This window comes from Alosa alosa, chromosome 15, assembly GCF_017589495.1.
Source record: "Alosa alosa isolate M-15738 ecotype Scorff River chromosome 15, AALO_Geno_1.1, whole genome shotgun sequence".
Taxonomy (NCBI): Eukaryota; Metazoa; Chordata; class Actinopteri; order Clupeiformes; family Clupeidae; genus Alosa; species Alosa alosa.
Window position 1 is genome coordinate 30,460,991 of NC_063203.1, and position 20,170 is coordinate 30,481,160.

At 45.1% G+C, this 20,170-nt stretch overlaps 1 protein-coding gene across 1 annotated transcript; it reads left to right on the forward strand.

The window, feature by feature from the left end:
• Positions 1-3,472: 3,472 nt before the first annotated feature.
• si:ch1073-83n3.2 lies at positions 3,473-19,911 on the forward strand. Its single transcript, XM_048265018.1, has 5 exons — positions 3,473-3,642; positions 11,333-11,591; positions 13,060-13,093; positions 17,591-17,786; positions 18,862-19,911. The coding sequence occupies exons 1-5, from the start codon at positions 3,600-3,602 to the stop codon at positions 19,236-19,238; spliced, it is 909 nt and encodes a 302-aa protein (XP_048120975.1). The 5' UTR covers positions 3,473-3,599; the 3' UTR covers positions 19,239-19,911.
• The last annotated feature ends 259 nt before the right edge of the window (positions 19,912-20,170 follow it).

Below are 20,170 nucleotides of genomic sequence, written 5' to 3' on the forward strand. Positions count from 1 at the left end.
GTGTGTGTGTCACGGGACAGGGTGTTGTCCAGGTTTTCTGTCCGTGAGATGTTCCAGACAAATGGCTTTTCTGGGGATGTAACACTGATAGATCATGTAGTTGCAGCAAATAAAGGTTTAATGGGACGGAGAGCGAATGGGGTATTGGATGGGAGCACTTATAATAGGGCTTTAGTGATGAAAACAGATAGATAGAGAGCCAGAGAGAGAGAGAGAGAGAGAGCCAGAGAGAGAGAGAGAGAGAGAGAGAGAGGAGAGAGAGAGAGAGAGAGAGAGAGAGAGAGAGAGAGAGAGAGAGAGAGAGAGAGAGAGAGAGAGAGAGAGAGAGAGAGAGAGAGAGAGATTGTGTGAGAGGGAGGAAGAGAAAGAGAGAGAGCAAAAAGAAAAAGCAAGAGATGAAAACCCATATGGGATAATAGTAAAGACTGGGATGTGACATAGATAGATAGATAGATAGATAGATAGATAGATAGATAGATAGATAGATACTTTATTGATCCCCAGGGGAAATTCAAGGTATCAGTAGCATACAGACAACACACACACATTCACTAACAGCAGAAAAAGTAATTAAAAGTATATAATATAAAAACACAACTAAACAATAAAGACAGTAGAAGGTAAAGAATATACTAAATATACTAAAATACAAATTATACTAACTAAGACTTAATCTAAATCAATTCTAAAAACAGTATACACATAGTGGTGATTAATCAATCAAGAGGCGCTTGCAATGACTGAGGCCGGGACTGAGCCTGTGATTCTCTGTGCATAGTAAGGTATGGTAAGGTGCTCTGTGTGAATGAGTGGTAGTGCAATGGTGATAGTGGTCATGGTGATAGTGGTCATGGTGATAGTGCAAATGAGTAAGTCCAACAGTGCAAGAATAAAGTCTATATATCTATATATCTATATCTACTGTATCTATAAAGCAAGAAGCGTCTGTGTGTCTGTGTGTGTGTCTGTGGCACGCATATCTCACTGACCATTTGTCAGACTGACCTAAGATTTCGTATGTGGCTCGCGCGTGGCACAAAGGTGTGCACTTTCGATTTTGAAGATTTTTGAATTTCAAAATATGCTTATTTAGCATATGTAGGATGTTTGTCGCTGCACTGCACTGTTTCAAGGGGACCAGTTTCAGGGGAGCTCCACCCCATGGATCGTGTACTGACAGTAACTAGGTCTCACTTTGATGATAGTCAGTCGCAATTTAAAAAACGGATTACTCGGGAACCGCTTGTGGGCTAAGATGCAAGATGATTATCATGTCTGACCTCAACAATAAAGACTCCCTGTATGCAGTTTGCTTGCATAAAATGATTGCGCAGATTTTGCAACAACATGCCAACAAACACGGGTATGTAGTGACCACTCAAAATAAAAGTATGTGCAATAAATAGCTTCGAATAGCCAAGGCTACATTGGACTTGAGACTTTGACCAAACAAACCACAATTCCGACTGCAAGGTCCCAAATTGAAACGAGCGATAGGCTAATGCCACATAGCCAACATTAAACAAAGTTGCATACTGAGCGACTTCACTTATCACTCCATCGAGTAGGCCTATGTAGTGACCACTCAAAATAAAAGTATGTGCAAGCTTCGAATAGCATTAGGAAGTTATTCAGTAAACTATACACATTTAGCCTTAACTTAAAACAGTTGTCATTATGTCATTCTGATCTGTAGAAATGTCACATGCAGCCATGCCTAATTTTATTAGAGGCCACATTAATTATAGGCTAATATATTATAATATTCAGTATTCATTATTGAATGCTTAGCTGGAATGATGTTTCCCTATCATCCTATTTTTAAAGCAGGCATACCTGTGGGCATGTAATTGAGCTACGGGGTTTCTTTAGGAATGGCATGTTTGAACGGGCAGGTCGGGCACTGAACTAGTATATAACTATTTTAAGAAAAGGTATAAGTGTGGCCACAGTTCGGCTGTGGCATGGAGGGAGGGGTTATGCATATGTGCTAGTGTGCTAATATAGCACGCAAACAGTGAGGCAGAAAGACAGTGGTAAAAAGTGGCTAGTGGACAGACAGTACCAAACATGGAGGGGGTGAAGAGGCAGAAAGACTATGCAGAGAAGTCTATCTCTCCACTTCCCTTAAGTGAAGCATTGAACAGTTCAATGGCCCTGGGGACAAATGACTTCCTCAGTCTGTCTGTTGTGCAAGGCAGGGAGCGAAGTCTCTAGCTGATCAGGCTCTTCTGCTTAACAATAGTGCTGTGGAGTGGGTGACACTCATTGTCCAAGATGTTGATCAGTTTGTTCAGGGTCCTTTTGTCAGATAGTGAAGTGATGCACTCCAGTTCATCTCCCACTACAGAGCCAGCTTTCCTTACCAGTCTGTCAATTCGCCCAGCATCCTTCTTCCTTGTGCTTCCTCCCCAGCATACCACTGCATAGAAGAGGACGCTGGCAACAACAGACTGGTAGAACATCCTGAGAAGCTTGCTGCACACATTGAAGGACCGCAGCCTCCTCAGGAAGTACAGCCTGCTCTGCCCTTTCTTGTAGAGTGCATCAGTGTTGGCTGACCAGTCCAGTTTATTGTCCAGGTGGAGACCCAGATACTTGTAGGTGCTTACCACCTCCACATTGACCCCATCAATGGGGACTGGTAGCAGAGTGGGCTTAGACCTCCTAAATCCACCACCATCTCCTTGGTCTTTGAAGTGTTGAGTTGAAGATGATTGAGTTTGCACCAATGCACAAAGTCCTCCACCAGGCTCCTGTACTCCTCCTGCCCGTTCCTGATACACCCCACAATTGCAGTATCGTCAGAAAACTTCTGCATGTGGCATGACTCGGTGTTGTAGCAGAAGTCAGATGTGTACAGGGTGAACAGGACTGGAGAGAGCACAGTTCCCTGTGGCGCTCCGGTGCTGCTGATCACAGTGTCTCAGACAGAGAGACAGTTCTTCAGTCTGACAAATTGTGGTCGCTCGGTCAGGTAATCTGTAATCCAGGTTACCAGGTGAGCGTCCACACCCATCTGCAAGAGCTTGTCTCCCAGTCTGTGGGGTTGGATGGTGTTAAAAGCACTTGAGAAATCAAAGAACATGATTCTCACAGCACTTTTCCCCTTGTCTAGGTGAGAAATGTGTCCTGATGACTGATGTACATCAGCAGAGAAAGAGAGGGAGGGAGGGAGAGAGATGGAGGGAGAGGCAGGGAGGGAGGGAGAGAGAGGGGGAAGGAAGGGAGAGAGAGAGGGAAGGAGGGAGAGTTGGAGGGAGAGAGAGAGGGAGAGGGGGAAGGGCTGGGATGGGATTTGCTGATGGTTATTATTATGATTATGGACTCATGTGCTGTTTGTGTGCTGCACTTGGCGACAATCAGGGCAGCAGTATCCACTGCCTCAATCTCATTATCCCCCCAGATTGGGCCAGTGGTGTGTTCTAAGCGACAGAGGGATTAATCCCTCACTGGTTCCCCTCTCCTCCTCCTCCTCTTCCTCCTCCTCGCTGTCCACTCCTTCCCTCCTTGCTCTTTGCCTCAGATTGCAGTCCCTACACTTGTGCCCGTGTGTGTGTATGTGTGTGTGTGTCCCGGGTACCTGAGAGACTGCTGTGATGACCTCAGTAGGAATACACAGAGGCTTCCTCAGAAAGTATGGTAAGAAACTCACCCTCCAATTGTTTCTATTCCAGCAGTGCACTAGTAAGTAAGTACCAGGGATTATGCCATCTTATCGTACAGATACGTTTGCACGCTTAAGAACTTCGGTATTGGTAACATGGCATGACATGACAGCCATAAAAGTGTGCACTGTGCAAGTAAAGTATGTTGGTGCAAGTCTGCAAGTGTGCAGTTTGAGAGAGCTTGAGAGAGCTCCGTCTGTTCCTTAATGATGCAGGTAACTCAGGACGAAGGGTGACTTTTCCGTTGGCTATCAGGAGTCTGACGAAGCAGCTCCATGATCCTGTTTTTCAGGAGATTTGCGCTTTGTTGTCCAGTCTGAAGTGATGTATTAGATGTTGGCGAGTGCTAGAGCTATCCCATATGAGTGCAAATATTAGTATGGTGTCTTTGTTGTTTAAGAGTTACCATAAATAAATATTGTTTTAGTTTATTGTTGTTGTTTAGCTTCATAACATCGCTACTCTATGATTTTAGGAAGTGGGGAGTTCACAAGATGTAAGCGCATAAACTGGTGTTCGGGTCATCTATGAAGAGCTGTTTCAGGTTCGGGTCATCTATGAAGAGCTGTTTCAGGGTCGGGTCATCTATGAAGAGCTGTTTCAGGTTCGGATCATCTATGAAGAGCTGTTTCAGGGTAGCTGCTTGTCTGAGCTGTCAATCAGGAAACAACACTGAAGATGAAACTTGCCAATATGAGTCTAAAAGAGAAACTTGATAGACAGTCCTGCCATAGTCCTGTCACAGCTTCAGTCCTGCCATAGTCCTGTAGCTTCAGTCCTGTCATAGCTTCAGTCCTGCCATAGTCCTGTCACAGCGTCAGTCCTGCTGCAGCTTCCTCATGTGTTGGACGCTTTGAGATCAATCTAGTGTCATTATTATCCAGAGTACTCTTTACAGCTCCTCATCAATCCACTGTCATTATCATCTGACAGAGGGTCATAACAAATAACATTTAAAAGTAGGCTAAAGGGTATGTGTGGGTATGACATGCTCACACACACACACACACACACACGCACATGCACGCGCACACGCACACACACACACATACATACACACACACACACACGGCTACCATTAGTGCATACTGGTCTTCTCAACGGATTATCAGGCTCTTTATCCTGCACATCAGAGGGCTGGGAAATGTTATAGGCTTTGGTGCTGTTATGTAAGACAGATGTACAGTATACAGTAGCAGCAGCCAAGCCACCCCGACATGGTTGTTTGAGACAGACGTATGGCAGCAGCCAAGCCACCCCGACATGGTTGTTTGAGACAGACGTATGCAGAGGCGGACAGAGTACACAGCTTCATTACTTGAGTAAAAGTACAGATACCCTTTGCTAAATTTTACTCAAGTACACATAAAAGTACAACAGTCAGATGTCTACTTAAGTAAAAGTACTGAAGTACTTGTTTTTAAAAGTACTTGAGTATCAAGAGTACAAGAGTAGCCTACATTTTTTAAATATTGCATTACTACTGCCACAGTGCTTACATTTACAGAAACGTCCTACATGGAGTTATGAAAAATGTTAATGTTGGTACCTTGGAGAATGTAAAAGGAATTGAAAGTAAAATCAAGTCATTTTCATCTTTTTACCATGTTGCCAGGGATGGGCAGTATTTCTAATACATGTATTTAAAATACGTATTTCAAATACAAAATACTATTTTTTAATTGAAACACTTGAAGTGAAAACTATCATTAACTTGTTCAGAAAATTGAAATAGTCACAGGTTGGCACATTCCTGGGATTGACCTGCTGCGTCTTCATCCATTGTTTCGTCCATGGTTTCGTCTCTTATCTAAATCTGACCATGGAGTTGACTTTGGCGGAAAGCTGAAGGTGATTGCTGATAGGCTGTCCCAATCAGTGGCGCCTGCACAATCCAATCATGTTTGAGAGGGAAACAACAAATTGAGGGTTTTCGAGATTTTTCTTTTTTCCTTTTTTTTTAGAAGTAGTAACGGGTACTCACGGTTATGGGTAGAAATGTAGTGGAGTAAAGAGTACAATATTTGCCCCTCAAATGTACTTTGAGGAAAGTCATGAATACTCTGCAAAAATGATACTCGAGTAAAGTACAGATCCCTCAAAATTGTACTCAAGTACTGTACTCAAGTAAATGTACTCCATTACTGTCCGGCTCTGGACGTATGGCAGCAGCCAAGCCACCCCGACATGGTTGTTTGAGTGCGGCTCATCCCAGGCCTCCTGGAGCCAAAGACTCTTCTCTGGACACCTCCCTCGTCATGACCGTGCACGTGACTGGGTGTGTCGTCTGCATTCATCTGCAGTGCATACAGGAAGTGCATACAGGAAGTGCATACAGGAAGGATCTGCATACAGGAAGGATCTGCATTCATCTGCAGTGCATACAGGAAGGATCTGCATTCATCTACAGTGCATACAGGAAGGATCTGCATTCATCTGCAGTGCATACAGCATACAGGAAGGATCTGCATTCATCTACAGCGCATACAGGAAGGATCTGCATTCATCTGCAGTGCATACAGGAAGTGCATACAGGAAGGATCTGCATTCATCTGCAGTGCATACAGGAAGGATCTGCATTCATCTGCAGTGCATACAGGAAGTGCATACAGGAAGGATCTGCATTCATCTGCAGTGCATACAGGAAGTGCATACAGGAAGGATCTGCATTCATCTGCAGTGCATACAGGAAGGATCTGCATTCATCTGCAGTGCATACAGGAAGGATCTGCATTCATCTGCAGTGCATACAGGAAGGATCTGCATTCATCTACAGTGCATACAGGAAGGATCTGCATACAGGAAGGATCTGCATTCATCTACAGTGCATACAGGAAGGATCTGCATTCATCTGCAGTGCATACAGGAAGGATCTGCATTCATCTACAGTGCATACAGGAAGGATCTGCATACAGGAAGGATCTGCATTCATCTACAGTGCATACAGGAAGGATCTGCATTCATCTACAGTGCATACAGGAAGGATCTGCATACAGGAAGGATCTGCATTCATCTACAGTGCATACAGGAAGGATCTGCATTCATCTGCAGCGCATACAGGAAGGATCTGCATTCATCTACAGTGCATACAGGAAGGATCTGCATTCATCTGCAGTGCATACAGGAAGGATCTGCATTCATCTACAGAGCATACAGGAAGGATCTGCATACAGGAAGGATCTGCATTCATCTACAGTGCATACAGGAAGGATCTGCATACAGGAAGGATCTGCATACAGGAAGGATCTGCATTCATCTACAGTGCATACAGGAAGGATCTGCATTCATCTACAGTGCATACAGGAAGGATCTGCATACAGGAAGGATCTGCATTCATCTGCAGTGCATACAGGAAGGATCTGCATTCATCTGCAGTGCATACAGGAAGGATCTGCATTCATCTACAGTGCATACAGGAAGGATCTACATTCATCTACAGTGCATACAGGAAGGATCTACATTCATCTGCAGCGCATACAGGAAGGATCTGCATTCATCTACAGCGCATACAGGAAGGATTCACAGCGCTTCACTTTTTCCACATTGTGTTACAGCCTCCTTATATCAAAATGGATTCCATTTTTTCCTCAAAATTGTACACACAATACCCCATAATGATATGAAAAAAAGTTTTTTTTTAAATGTTTGCAAAATTATTAGAAATTAAGAACGAAAATATAACATGTACATGAATATTCACAGCCTTTGCTCAATACTTTGTTGTGGCACCTTTGGCAGCAATTACAGCCTCAAGTCTTTTGGAATATGAAGCAACAAGCTTGGCACACCCATCTTTGGCCAGTTTCGCCTATTCCTCTTCACAGAACCTCTCGAGCTCCATCAGGTTGGATGGGGAGCGTCGGTGCACAGCCATTTTAAGATCCCTCCAGAGATGTTCAATGGGATTCAAGTCTGGGCTCTGGCTGGGCCACTTTAGGACATTCACAGAGTTGTCCTGAAGCCACTGCTTTGATATCTTGGCTGTGTGCTTAGGGTCGTGGTCCTGTTGAAAGATGAACCGTCGCCCCAGTCTGAGGTCGAGAGCTCTCTGGAGCAGGTTTTCTTCCAGGATGTTTCTGTACATTGCTGCATTAATCTTTCCCTCAATCTTGACTAGACTCCCAGTTCCTGCCTGAAAAACATCCCCACAGCATGATGCTGCCACCACCATGCTTCACTGTAGGGATGGCATTGGCCAGGTGATTAGCGATGCCTGATGTTCTCCAAACATAATGCTTGGCATTCACGCCAAAGAGTTTGATCTTTGTCTCATCAGACCAGAGACCTTTGTTTCTCATGGTCTCAAAGTCTTTCAGGTGCCTTTTGGCAAACTCCAGATGGGCTGCCATGTGCATTTTTACTAAGGAGTGGCTTCCGTCTGGCCTCTCTACCATACAGGCCTGATTGGTGGAGTGCTGCAGCGATGGTCATCCTTCTGGAAGGTTCTCCTCTCTCCACAGAGGAACCCTGGAGCTCTGTCAGAGTGACCATTAGGTTATTGGTGACCTCCCTAACTAAAGCCCTTCTCCCCCAGTCACTCAGTTTAGAGGGAAGAGTCAAGCTCAAGGAAGAGTCCTGGTGGTTCCAAACTTCTTCCATTTACGGATGATGGAGGCCACTGTGCTCATTGGGACCTTTAAAGCAGCAGACATGTTTCTGTGTCCTTCCCCTTCCACAGATCTGTGCCTCGAGACGATCCCGTCTTGGAGGTCCTTCAGACAATTCCTTAGACTTCATGCTTGTTTTGTGGTCTGACATGCACTGTTAACTGTGGGACTTTAGACAGGTGTGTGCCTTTCCAAATCATGTCCAACCAACTGTATTTCTATCTATCTATCTATTCATCTACATTCATCTACAGTCATCTACAGTCATCTACATTCATCTACAGTCATCTTTATAGGTTTGTAAAAGTTTTCCTTGTTTCGTATGTGCTACATTTCCCTCAAGATAAATTAAGTTCTATCTATCTTCTATCTATCTATCTATCTATCTCTTTATCTATCTGTAGTCAGTGCCTACATTAGTCTTTGGGAGCAGTGAGTGCTTGGATGAATCTGTGATTCAGCATTGAAACCTGCTGCTAGTGGCCCTGAGGTCCTACATTAGTCCCAGACTTGAGCCTGCTGCTAGTGGCCCTGAGGTCCTACATTATTCCTAGACTTGAGCGTGGCTTGGCAGAGAGCTGGTTATCAAATCACACCTCAGCCCTGCATCACAACTTGTGTTGGTGTCATGAAGTATGTTCGGTAACACTTTATTTGAAGGTATCTACATAAGAGTGATATGACATTGTAATGAACACATGAACCCTAACGCTAACTTGTCATGACAAAAACCGAATGACACTTAATGACATAAGCATTATGTCAAACCTTTATGATTGACACCTCCACACACACCGGCATGGGAGTTGAACGCTCTAACCACTGAGCTAAAAGCCCAGGCTTCCAACTCAGCGATTAGAAGCGTTCTTAAGGTTAGGGGTGTGAGGATTTACACGGACAACTAGCACGCTAGCTCAGTTCGCCTCCGTTACATACAGCTCTGCTATAAACCAATCAGGCATCCTTATTGAGCTTGCAACTGTAATGCAGGATGCAGATATAAACCAATCAGACATCCTTAATGAGCTTGCAACTTTAATGTAGGATGCAGCTATAAACCAATCAGACACCCTTAATGAGCTTGGTAGCAGAGTAGTTTCTGCCAGAAAACAGGGTCTTTGAGTTGAATTGATATTGCAGCAGTGTTCAATTGATATTTGACCAAAAACAGCCAGAAATGTCTTCTTCATTCACAATGGTGGCCTCCATGTCTTCACACTTCACAGGATATCACTGAATTGAGAGAAGACTTGATGTAGAAAAAGCCTTGTAGCCTTGGCTTGTGGGGGGGTAAATATTTCATCAAAGCTGTGCTCCATCAAATCCAATCCTGCCCTGTGTTCCTGTCAGGGCTGATGAGGAGGTGAAGTGGGTTTAAAGGGTTTGTGTTCCTGTCAGGGCTGATGAGGAGGTGAAGTGGGTTTAAAGGGTTTGTGTTTCTGTCAGGGCTGATGAGGAGGTGAAGGGGGTTAGAGTTTGGGGGTTTAAAGGGTTTGTGGTCCACGGGAGGACTGGTGTCCCAGGGGGGTTGTGTTGCCATGGCGCTGTCCCAGGCCAGCCCCTCTCACATCTTTCAGTGACTAATCCACCTGCCCCCCCTCCCTAATCCTGCCCTTCCATCCCATCAGTGTGTGAGTATGTGTGTGTGTGTGTGTGTGTGTGTCTGTGTGTGTGTGTGTGTGTGTGTGTGTGTGTGTGAGAGTGAGTGTGTGTGTGTGTGTCCAGCCTCATTACTGCTTGTACAAACCAAACACACACACACAGGGCAGAGGAGGAGAAGGATGATGACACACACACACTCTCTCTCTCGTGTCGGCCCGGCCTACTTCTCTTGGTGGGGCCAGTCCGTCTGTGTTTTGTCTGACTGCCGAAAGCTCTCAGAGCAGGTCACTAACTAAGAATTAGATGCATTTTAAAGGTGCTCTAAGCGATGGCACACATTTTTTAGGCTAAAACATTTTTTGTCACTTACAGCAAACATCCCCTAACCAGCCGCTAGCTTTCTGTGTCCTGAATACAGTGTTGAAAAACACTATCTCTGTGGACAGCCCAGGCTCCAAAAACGGCAAAAAAACAACCTGGGAAAACCTAGCACATAAAAACATAACAAACTGTTCCAGCAAACCACAGACGAGATGGGAGTTTAGGAGAGTTTCAATTGCACGGGAGCAGCACGGGAGAGAGGAAGTAGCGAGCTAGCTCTCTGTTTTGTTTGAAAGTCAACAGAAGTGACGTTACCCAGCATCGCTTAGAGCACCCATTTGGCAGTCACAGAAAGTGACAAGTCGGTCAGCAGAGAAGTCTAGCTCTGCTAATGCACCCATTCAGTCGCTTTAGCTGGCTGTACATCTCCACGTTCCTGTTGATAGTGTTCAGTGTCACATCTCCATGTTCCTGCTGTTGATAATGTTCAGTGTTCCATTTCCAACACCATCCCTCCCCCCTGTTTTCTCTGCCCAACTTCCTCTAGATCCATCCTCTTTCACAAACCTCCCCTCTCTCTCTCCCTCTTCTCCTCTCTCTCTCCCTCTTCTCCTCTCTCTCTTTCTTCTCCACCTTTATTTTCTTCTCATCTTCTAATTCTTCATGTCTCATTCCCTCCTCTCTCCTCCTCTCTCTCTTTTCTCCTCCTCTCTCCTCCTTATCTTCTCCTTTCTACCCCTTTCCCCTTCCTCATCTCCCGTCCTGATATGGTTTTCTCATATTTTAGTTCTGGCTCCTGGGCTGAGGTTCTAATATGGTTTGTTTGTATTCATTATCAGATTTCCTTTTGACTGATCATGAAGATCCTTTCGACTGATCATAAATATACTTTTGACTGATCATGAAGATCCTTTCGACTGATCATAAATATCCTTTTGACTGATCATAAATATCCTTTCGACTGATCATGAAGATCCTTTCAACTGATCATGAAGATCCTTTTGACTGATCATAAAGATCCTTTTGACTGATCATTAAGATTGATTCTCATTAGATTCTCCCCTTCTCTCTCTCTCTCTCTCTCTCTCTCTCTCTCTCTCTCTCTCTCTCTCTCTCCCTTTATCCCTCCTTCAGGAGGCTTCATGTTTAAGCAGTGGAAGGAGAAGTACCTCGTTCTAACAGTGGAGGGCAGTCTGCTGGTGTGCCGTGATGCAGACTCTGCCGCTGACCAGGTGGTGGCACTGCAGGGCAACTGTGAGTCCATTGTGGAGGGCCGGGAGATCCTGGATCTGCCCCGTTTGCCCCCAGGGGGCAGGAGAGACTGCTGTTTTGCCCTCATTCTGCGTCAGGACAAGTTCCTGCTGCTGCTCTCCGACAGCCCTGATGACTGCAGGTAGCCCACACCTTACACCTGGACATGCCCACACCTCACACCTGGACATACCCACATCATACACCAGGACACACCCACACATTACACCTGTAGACGCCCACACCTGGACACGCCCACACCTCACACCTGGACCTGACCAGGGGGACACGCTTGCCCTACATGCACCATAACACCCAGCACAGCACAGCACAGCACAGCACAGCACCATAACACCCAGCACAGCACAGCACAACACAACACAGCACAGCGCCATAACACCCAGCACAGCACCATAACACCCAGCACAGCACAGCACAGCACCATAACACCCAGCACAGCACAGCACAACACAGCGCCATAACATCCAGCACAGCACAACACAGCACAGCACAGCACAGCACAGCACAACACAGCACAGCGCCATAACACCCAGCACAGCACAGCACAGCACAGCACAGCACCATAACACCCAGCACAGCACAGCACAACACAGCGCCATAACATCCAGCACAGCACAGCACAGCACAGCACAGCACAGCACAACACAGCACAGCGCCATAACACCCAGCACAGCACAGCACAGCACAGCGCCATAACACCCAGCACAGCACCATAACACACAGCACAGCACAGCACAGCACAGCACAGCACAGCACAGCACAACACAGCACAGCGCCATAACACCCAGCACAGCACAGCGCCATAACACCCATATGTCACAATTACAGTACAAGAGATCACATTGTCCCCGGAGTATTTTGTGCCTTGCTCATGGTCACAACGGGTGAAAGCCGGGACTTGAACCCACAGCGTTTGTGACAAAAGCTCTGCAGATGCCCCTGGGATGCATTGGAGCCCGAGGGAGCCAGTCCAGACCTGTATCTCTGTCGTAGGAAGCAGATATCTATAAACAGTTAGCTTGTACTCCGCCTGTTGTTCCCAGTTGACCTGAGCCAAATAAATCAACTGATTGATCAACTGATAGATAGCCTTGAATCTGCAACGAATGCAGCACATTTTCTAATTCACATGTCAGACTAACTCCATAACTCAGTTGGATGTTCACATGTCAGGATAACTCCATAACTCAGTTGGATGTCCACATGTCAGGATAACTCCATAACTCAGTTGGATGTTCACATGTCAGGATAACTCCATAACTCAGTTGGATGTCCACATGTCAGGATAACTCCATAACTCAGTTGGATGTTCACATGTCAGGATAACTACATAACTCAGTTGGATGTTCATGTCAGTCTAACTCCATAACTCAGTTGGATGTTCTTTCTTCTATACTGTAACCTGCAGGCCTGCTCAATCGGCTTAGCTAGCTATAGGTAATTTCCCAATGGGCTATTTAAATGGCTTGAATTGACCTTTGCGGTGGAGATTGGCTGAGTGTTGTAAGAGCAGTTTGGTGGGTCCAGGTTGGTGGCGTCCACTCAGCCCAATGACTCACTCTGCATGTTCTCCTCTTCCTCCTCCGCAGCCAATGGCTGAAGCTCCTGCGGAAAGTCAGAGAGGTGAGTTTGCTTGTTGTTTTCTCGTCATGGAAAACATGACTCGTCAAAGCAACACACGTGTGTGTGTGTGTGTGTGTGTGTGTGTGTGTGTGAGTGCGTTTGCGCGTGTTTGTGTGTGCGTGTGTACGTGTGTGCATGCTTGCGTGCGCGTGTGCGTGTGCGTGTGTGTGTGTGCGTGCATGCTTGCGTGCGTGTGCGTGTGTGTGTGTGCGTGCATGCGTGCGTGTTCACATTTGTGTGTGCAAACAAAAAAGACCTGTTGTAAAAAGACTGCATAAATAGGACGGTAACAGACTAGATGGCTGTAAAGGATGATAATGGGATAGGTTTATCAGGTGAAATCTAGAGCATGACAGGTGATATCTGTAGAGATGACAGGTGATATGTGTAGAGCATGACAGGTGATATGTGTAGAGCATGACAGGTGATATCTGTAGAGCATGACAGGTGATATGTGTAGAGATGAATGTAGAGATGAAAGGTGATGAAAGGTGATATCTGTAGAGCATGACAGGTGATATGTGTAGAGATGACAGGTGATATCTGTAAAGATGACAGGTGATATGTGTAGAGCATGACAGGTGATATCTGTAGAGATGACAGGTGATGTGTGTAGAGATGACAGGTGATATGTGTAGAGCATGACAAGTGATATGTGTAGAGATGACAGGTGATATCTGTAGAGCATGACAGGTGATATGTGTAGAGATGACAGGTGATGTCATATCTGTAGAGCATGACAGGTGATATGTGTAGAGATGACAGGTGATATCTGTAGAGCATGACAGGTGATATGTGTAGAGATGACAGGTGATATGTGTAGAGATGACAGGTGATATGTGTAGAGATGACAGGTGATATCTGTAGAGATGACAGGTGATATGTGTAGAGCATGACAAGTGATATGTGTAGAGATGACAGGTGATATCTGTAGAGCATGACAGGTGATATGTGTAGAGATGACAGGTGATGTCATATCTGTAGAGCATGACAGGTGATATGTGTAGAGATGACAGGTGATATCTGTAGAGCATGACAGGTGATATGTGTAGAGATGACAGGTGATATGTGTAGAGATGACAGGTGATGTCATATCTTTAGAGATGGCAGGTGATATGTGTAGAGATGACAGGTGATATGTGTAGAGATAACAGGTGATATATCTTTAGAGATGACAGGTGATATGTGTAGAGATGACAGGTGATGTCATATCTTTAGAGATGACAGGTGATATGTGTAGAGATGACAGGTGATATGTGTAGAGATGACAGGTGATATCATATCTTTAGAGATGACAGGTGATATGTGTAGAGATGACAGGTGATATGTGTAGAGCATGACAGGTGATATCTGTAGAGATGACAGGTGATGTGTGTAGAGATGACAGGTGATATCATATCTTTAGAGATGACAGGTGATATGTGTAGAGATGACAGGTGATGTCATATCTTTAGAGATGGCAGGTGATATGTGTAGAGATGACAGGTGATATCTATAGAGATGACAGGTGATATGTGTAGAGCATGACAAGTGATATGTGTAGAGATGACAGGTGATATCTGTAGAGCATGACAGGTGATATGTGTAGAGATGACAGGTGATATCTGTAGAGCATGACAGGTGATATGTGTAGAGATGACAGGTGATATGTGTAGAGATGACAGGTGATATCTGTAGAGCATGACAGGTGATATGTGTAGAGATGACAGGTGATATGTGTAGAGATGACAGGTGAGATGACAGGTGATATGTGTAGAGATGACAGGTGATGTGTGTAGAGATGACAGGTGATATGTGTAGAGATGACAGGTGAGATGACAGGTGATATGTGTAGAGATGACAGGTGATGTGTGTAGAGATGACAGGTGATATGTGTAGAGATGACAGGTGATATCTGTAGAGATGACAGGTGATTTGTGTAGAGCATGACAGGTGATTTGTGTAGAGATGAATGTAGAGATGAAAGGTGATGAAAGGTGATATCTGTAGAGCATGACAGGGGATATGTGTAGAGATGACAGGTGATATCTGTAAAGATGACAGGTGATACGTGTAGAGATGACAGGTGATATGTGTAGAGATGACAGGTGATGTCATATCTTTAGAGATGACAGGTGATATGTGTAGAGATGACAGGTGATATGTGTAGAGATGACAGGTGATATCTGTAGAGATGACAGGTGATATGTGTAGAGCATGACAAGTGATATGTGTAGAGATGACAGGTGATATCTGTAGAGCATGACAGGTGATATGTGTAGAGATGACAGGTGATGTCATATCTGTAGAGCATGACAGGTGATATGTGTAGAGATGACAGGTGATATCTGTAGAGCATGACAGGTGATATGTGTAGAGATGACAGGTGATATGTGTAGAGATGACAGGTGATGTCATATCTTTAGAGATGGCAGGTGATATGTGTAGAGATGACAGGTGATATGTGTAGAGATGACAGGTGATATCATATCTTTAGAGATGACAGGTGATATGTGTAGAGATGACAGGTGATGTCATATCTTTAGAGATGACAGGTGATGTGTGTAGAGATGACAGGTGATATGTGTAGAGCATGACAGGTGATATCTGTAGAGATGACAGGTGATGTGTGTAGAGATGACAGGTGATATCATATCTTTAGAGATGACAGGTGATATGTGTAGAGATGACAGGTGATGTCATATCTTTAGAGATGACAGGTGATATGTGTAGAGATGACAGGTGATATCTATAGAGATGACAGGTGATATGTGTAGAGCATGACAAGTGATATGTGTAGAGATGACAGGTGATATCTGTAGAGCATGACAGGTGATATGTGTAGAGATGACAGGTGATATCTGTAGAGCATGACAGGTGATATGTGTAGAGATGACAGGTGATATGTGTAGAGATGACAGGTGAGATTACAGGTGATATGTGTAGAGATGACAGGTGATGTGTGTAGAGATGACAGGTGATATGTGTAGAGATGACAGGTGAGATGACAGGTGATATGTGTAGAGATGACAGGTGATGTGTGTAGAGATGACAGGTGATATGTGTAGAGATGACAGGTGATATCTGTAGAGATGACAGGTGATTTGTGTAGAGCATGACAGGTGATTTGTGTAGAGATGAATGTAGAGATGAAAGGTGATGAAAGGTGATATCTGTAGAGCATGACAGGGGATATGTGTAGAGATGACAGGTGATATCTGTAAAGATGACAGGTGATACGTGTAGAGCATGACAGGTGATATCTGTAGAGATGACAGGTGATGTGTGTAGAGATGACAGGTGATATCTGTAGAGCTTGACAGGTTATATGTGTAGAGATGACAGGTGATATCTGTAAAGATGACAGGTGATGTGTGTAGAGATGACAGGTGATATGTGTAGAGATGACAGGTGATATCTGTAGAGATGACAGGTGATTTGTGTAGAGCATGACAGGTGATATGTGTAGAGCATGACAGGTGATGTCATATCTTTAGAGATGACAGGTGATATGTGTAGAGATGACAGGTGATATCATATCTTTAGAGATGACAGGTGATATGTGTAGAGATGACAGGTGATGTCATATCTTTAGAGATGACAGGTGATATGTGTAGAGATGACAGGTGATATGTGTAGAGATGACAGGTGATATCTGTAGAGATGACAGGTGATATGTGTAGAGCATGACAAGTGATATGTGTAGAGATGACAGGTGATATCTGTAGAGCATGACAGGTGATATGTGTAGAGATGACAGGTGATATCTGTAGAGCATGACAGGTGATATGTGTAGAGATGACAGGTGATATGTGTATAGATGACAGGTGATGTCATATCTTTAGAGATGACAGGTGATATGTGTAGAGATGACAGGTGATATGTGTAGAGATGACAGGTGAGATGACAGGTGATATGTGTAGAGATGACAGGTGATATGTGTAGAGATGACAGGTGATTTGTGTAGAGATGACAGGTGATATGTGTAGAGATGACAGGTGATGTCATATCTTTAGAGATGACAGGTGATATGTGTAGAGATGACAGGTGATATCTGTAGAGCATGACAGGTGATATGTGTAGAGATGGCAGGTGATATGTGTAGAGATGACAGGTGATGTCATATCTTTAGAGATGACAGGTGATATGTGTAGAGATGACAGGTGATATGTGTAGAGCATGACAGGTGATATGTGTAGAGATGACAGGTGAGATGACAGGTGAGATGACAGGTGAGATGACAGGTGATGTGTGTAGAGATGACAGGTGATGTGTGTAGAGATGACAGGTGAGATGTGTAGAGCATGACAGGTGATATGTGTAGAGATGACAGGTGATATTACAGGTGATATGACAGGTGAGATGACAGGTGAGATGACAGGTGAGATGACAGGTGATATGTGTAGAGATGACAGGTGATATGTGTAGAGATGACAGGTGATATGTGTAGAGATGACAGGTGATATGACAGGTGACATCCGCGTGTGACGAGTGTTTTTCTCCCTCCGGTTGGTACAGGGTGTGACCTCACCCATGACGCTGCAGAGGCAGCAGAGTTTCGCCCCGTGCATCACGGACAGAGATCCGCTCCCTGACCCCCCCCTGGACGCCTCCCTGGACAAGGACTCGCCCACCTCCTCCCCCCGCCTCAGCGACAGGCCCCCGGCCTCCCCTCGGCTGCCCAGCAGGGACAACTCCTTCAGGGAAAAGAAAGGTCAGTGTGGGACTTTGAGGGAGAGAGTGTGTGTACGTGTGTGATGTGTGTGTGTGTGTGTGTGTGTGTGAGAGAGAGAGAGACAGAGAGAGAGAAAGACTTAGAGAGGCTTTAAAGGAGCTATGTAGAACTCGGTAGGCTTTCATTTGTCTTGAGCTGCCACACATACACTCTTCAATTTGTTTGCATTGTATTTAACACTTGTAAGAGAGTCAGATGTTTATGTATATTTTAACATTCAACAGCACCTTTAGTAGTAAAGTTTTGTACTGTACACTGGGTCTTGAGCCCATGGCTGTGAGTACAGACTTACACTGTAGGTCAGAGAGTGTGCAGTTCATAAAGGGCCATTCACGCCAAGAACGATAACTAAAACGATAATGGCAAAAAGATATCGCCCTAGCTGATATGAATGACGACGACCACACATAAACTATAACAACATGAAGAATGAAATCGTTGGGGATCACTTTTCAGAAAGATTTTGAGAATGATTGAATGATGAATCATTTTAACCATCACATTCATCAACACTAGAAGATGCTTTCATTATTGTTGGTCAGTGTGGACGCTTTTATCGTTATGGTTAGTTATCTTTACAGTTATTGTTCCTGGTGGGAACTGCCCTTAAGATGCTTTTATCGTTATAGTTAGTTATCTGTATAGTTATTGTGCCTGGTGGGAACTGCCCTTAAGACGCTTTTATCGTTATAGTTAGTTATCTGTATAGTTATTGTGCCTGGTGGGAACTGCCCTTAAGACGCGTTAATCGTTATAGTTAGTTATCTGTATAGTTATTGTGCCTGGTGTGGACTGCCCGTAACACATGTCCTCCCGTCCCCCAGGTCCAGTGCGCACTCTGCCCGTAACACGTGTCCTCCCGTCCCCCAGGTCCAGTGCGCACTCTGCCCGTAACACGTGTCCTCCCGTCCCCCAGGTCCAGTGCGCACTCTGCCCGTAACACGTGTCCTCCCGTCCCCCAGGTCCAGTGCGCACTCTGCCCGTAACACGTGTCCTCCCGTCTCCCAGGTCTAGTGCGCACTCTGCCCGTAACACGTGTCCTCCCGTCCCCCAGGTCCAGTGCGCACTCTCTCGGTCCGCAGCGGCTCCGTGGCTCCACCGCATCGCTCTGCCGACTGCCTTCGCCACGGCAACAGCAGCGATGCGCGGGCGGTGCGTGCCGTCTGCCTCCTGATGGGTGGGGCGGCCGCCACCTCCGCGCTGGGCTACCTCAACTCCTGCGCCGTGGCCGGACAGGCCTCCACAGGTGCCACTGGAGCCGGGCACGCCGGCGCCGAGCTCGGACACTCCGCCGGCTTCTCCGAGCTGGGTGGGGCCGGCTCGGGATACCACGCCTGCGGTCAGGCAGCCGACGGACCCCACTTCAACAGCTTCGACTTTGAGGGTGACTCCGACTTTGATGCGTTCGACTGCGGAGGGTTCGCTTTTTAGTCTGTTCTGTGTATGAGTCCTTTGTGTGTCTGTGGGTGTGTGGGTGTGTATGTGTGTGTGTGTGAGAGAGAGAGCAGTTGTATACATGTGTGTGGCTGTGTTTATGTGCACATGTTGGTGTGTGTGTGTGTGTGTGTGTGTGTGTGTGTCTGTGTGTATAGATATAAGTAGACTAAATATTATTATTTACAATCAGTAGTGCAGTGTTGAGGGAAACAAAAAGTTTTGTTGCAAAATCCTGAATGTTTCTGTAATGTATATATATGGTTATCCTCTATACATTAGGTTGAATTTATGTCAGTGGAGACTTGTCAATGATTCAATGGAGACTTGTTTAACCACCTTGTGAGAACTTTATACAGTTTTGTACAAGCCTCAGGTAGCTCTGTGTTCCTTTTGGCTATTCAGAAATCCTGGTGTTGACAGGTTAGTTGTATATTTTAACCCCAGTTTTCAGTGTCCAAATCTCCCATGTGTGTACCAGAAATTACAGTGACTGTGTATCATGTTTTGTCATACAGTTCAGTGCATTTGTCAATCTCCTGTAACAGCACAATTATTCTGCTCACAACCTCAACACCCCCCATACACCCCCAGGTCTATTTAGATAGGAATCGTCGTGTGTTACTCCTTGTTTCTCAGGTGTGCTAACATGAGTAGATGCACTGTGTCCCAGGGTACCCCCAGGGTGTTCCAGTGTAGTTATTTGTATTCGTAGTTATGTTATGAGGAATGCCACATCAGTCTTTGGAGAGTATAATTTCTTACATTAAAAGTAAATATTGTGTTAAAGTAAATATTGTGTATTATTGAAAAATAGATCATTCCCTTTGCTTCTTGGCATGTGATATGCACACTCTATATTATTGTAGAAAGGATGCATGTTTTGGAGGTCAGTACTCTATATTATTGTAGAAAAGATGCATGTTTTT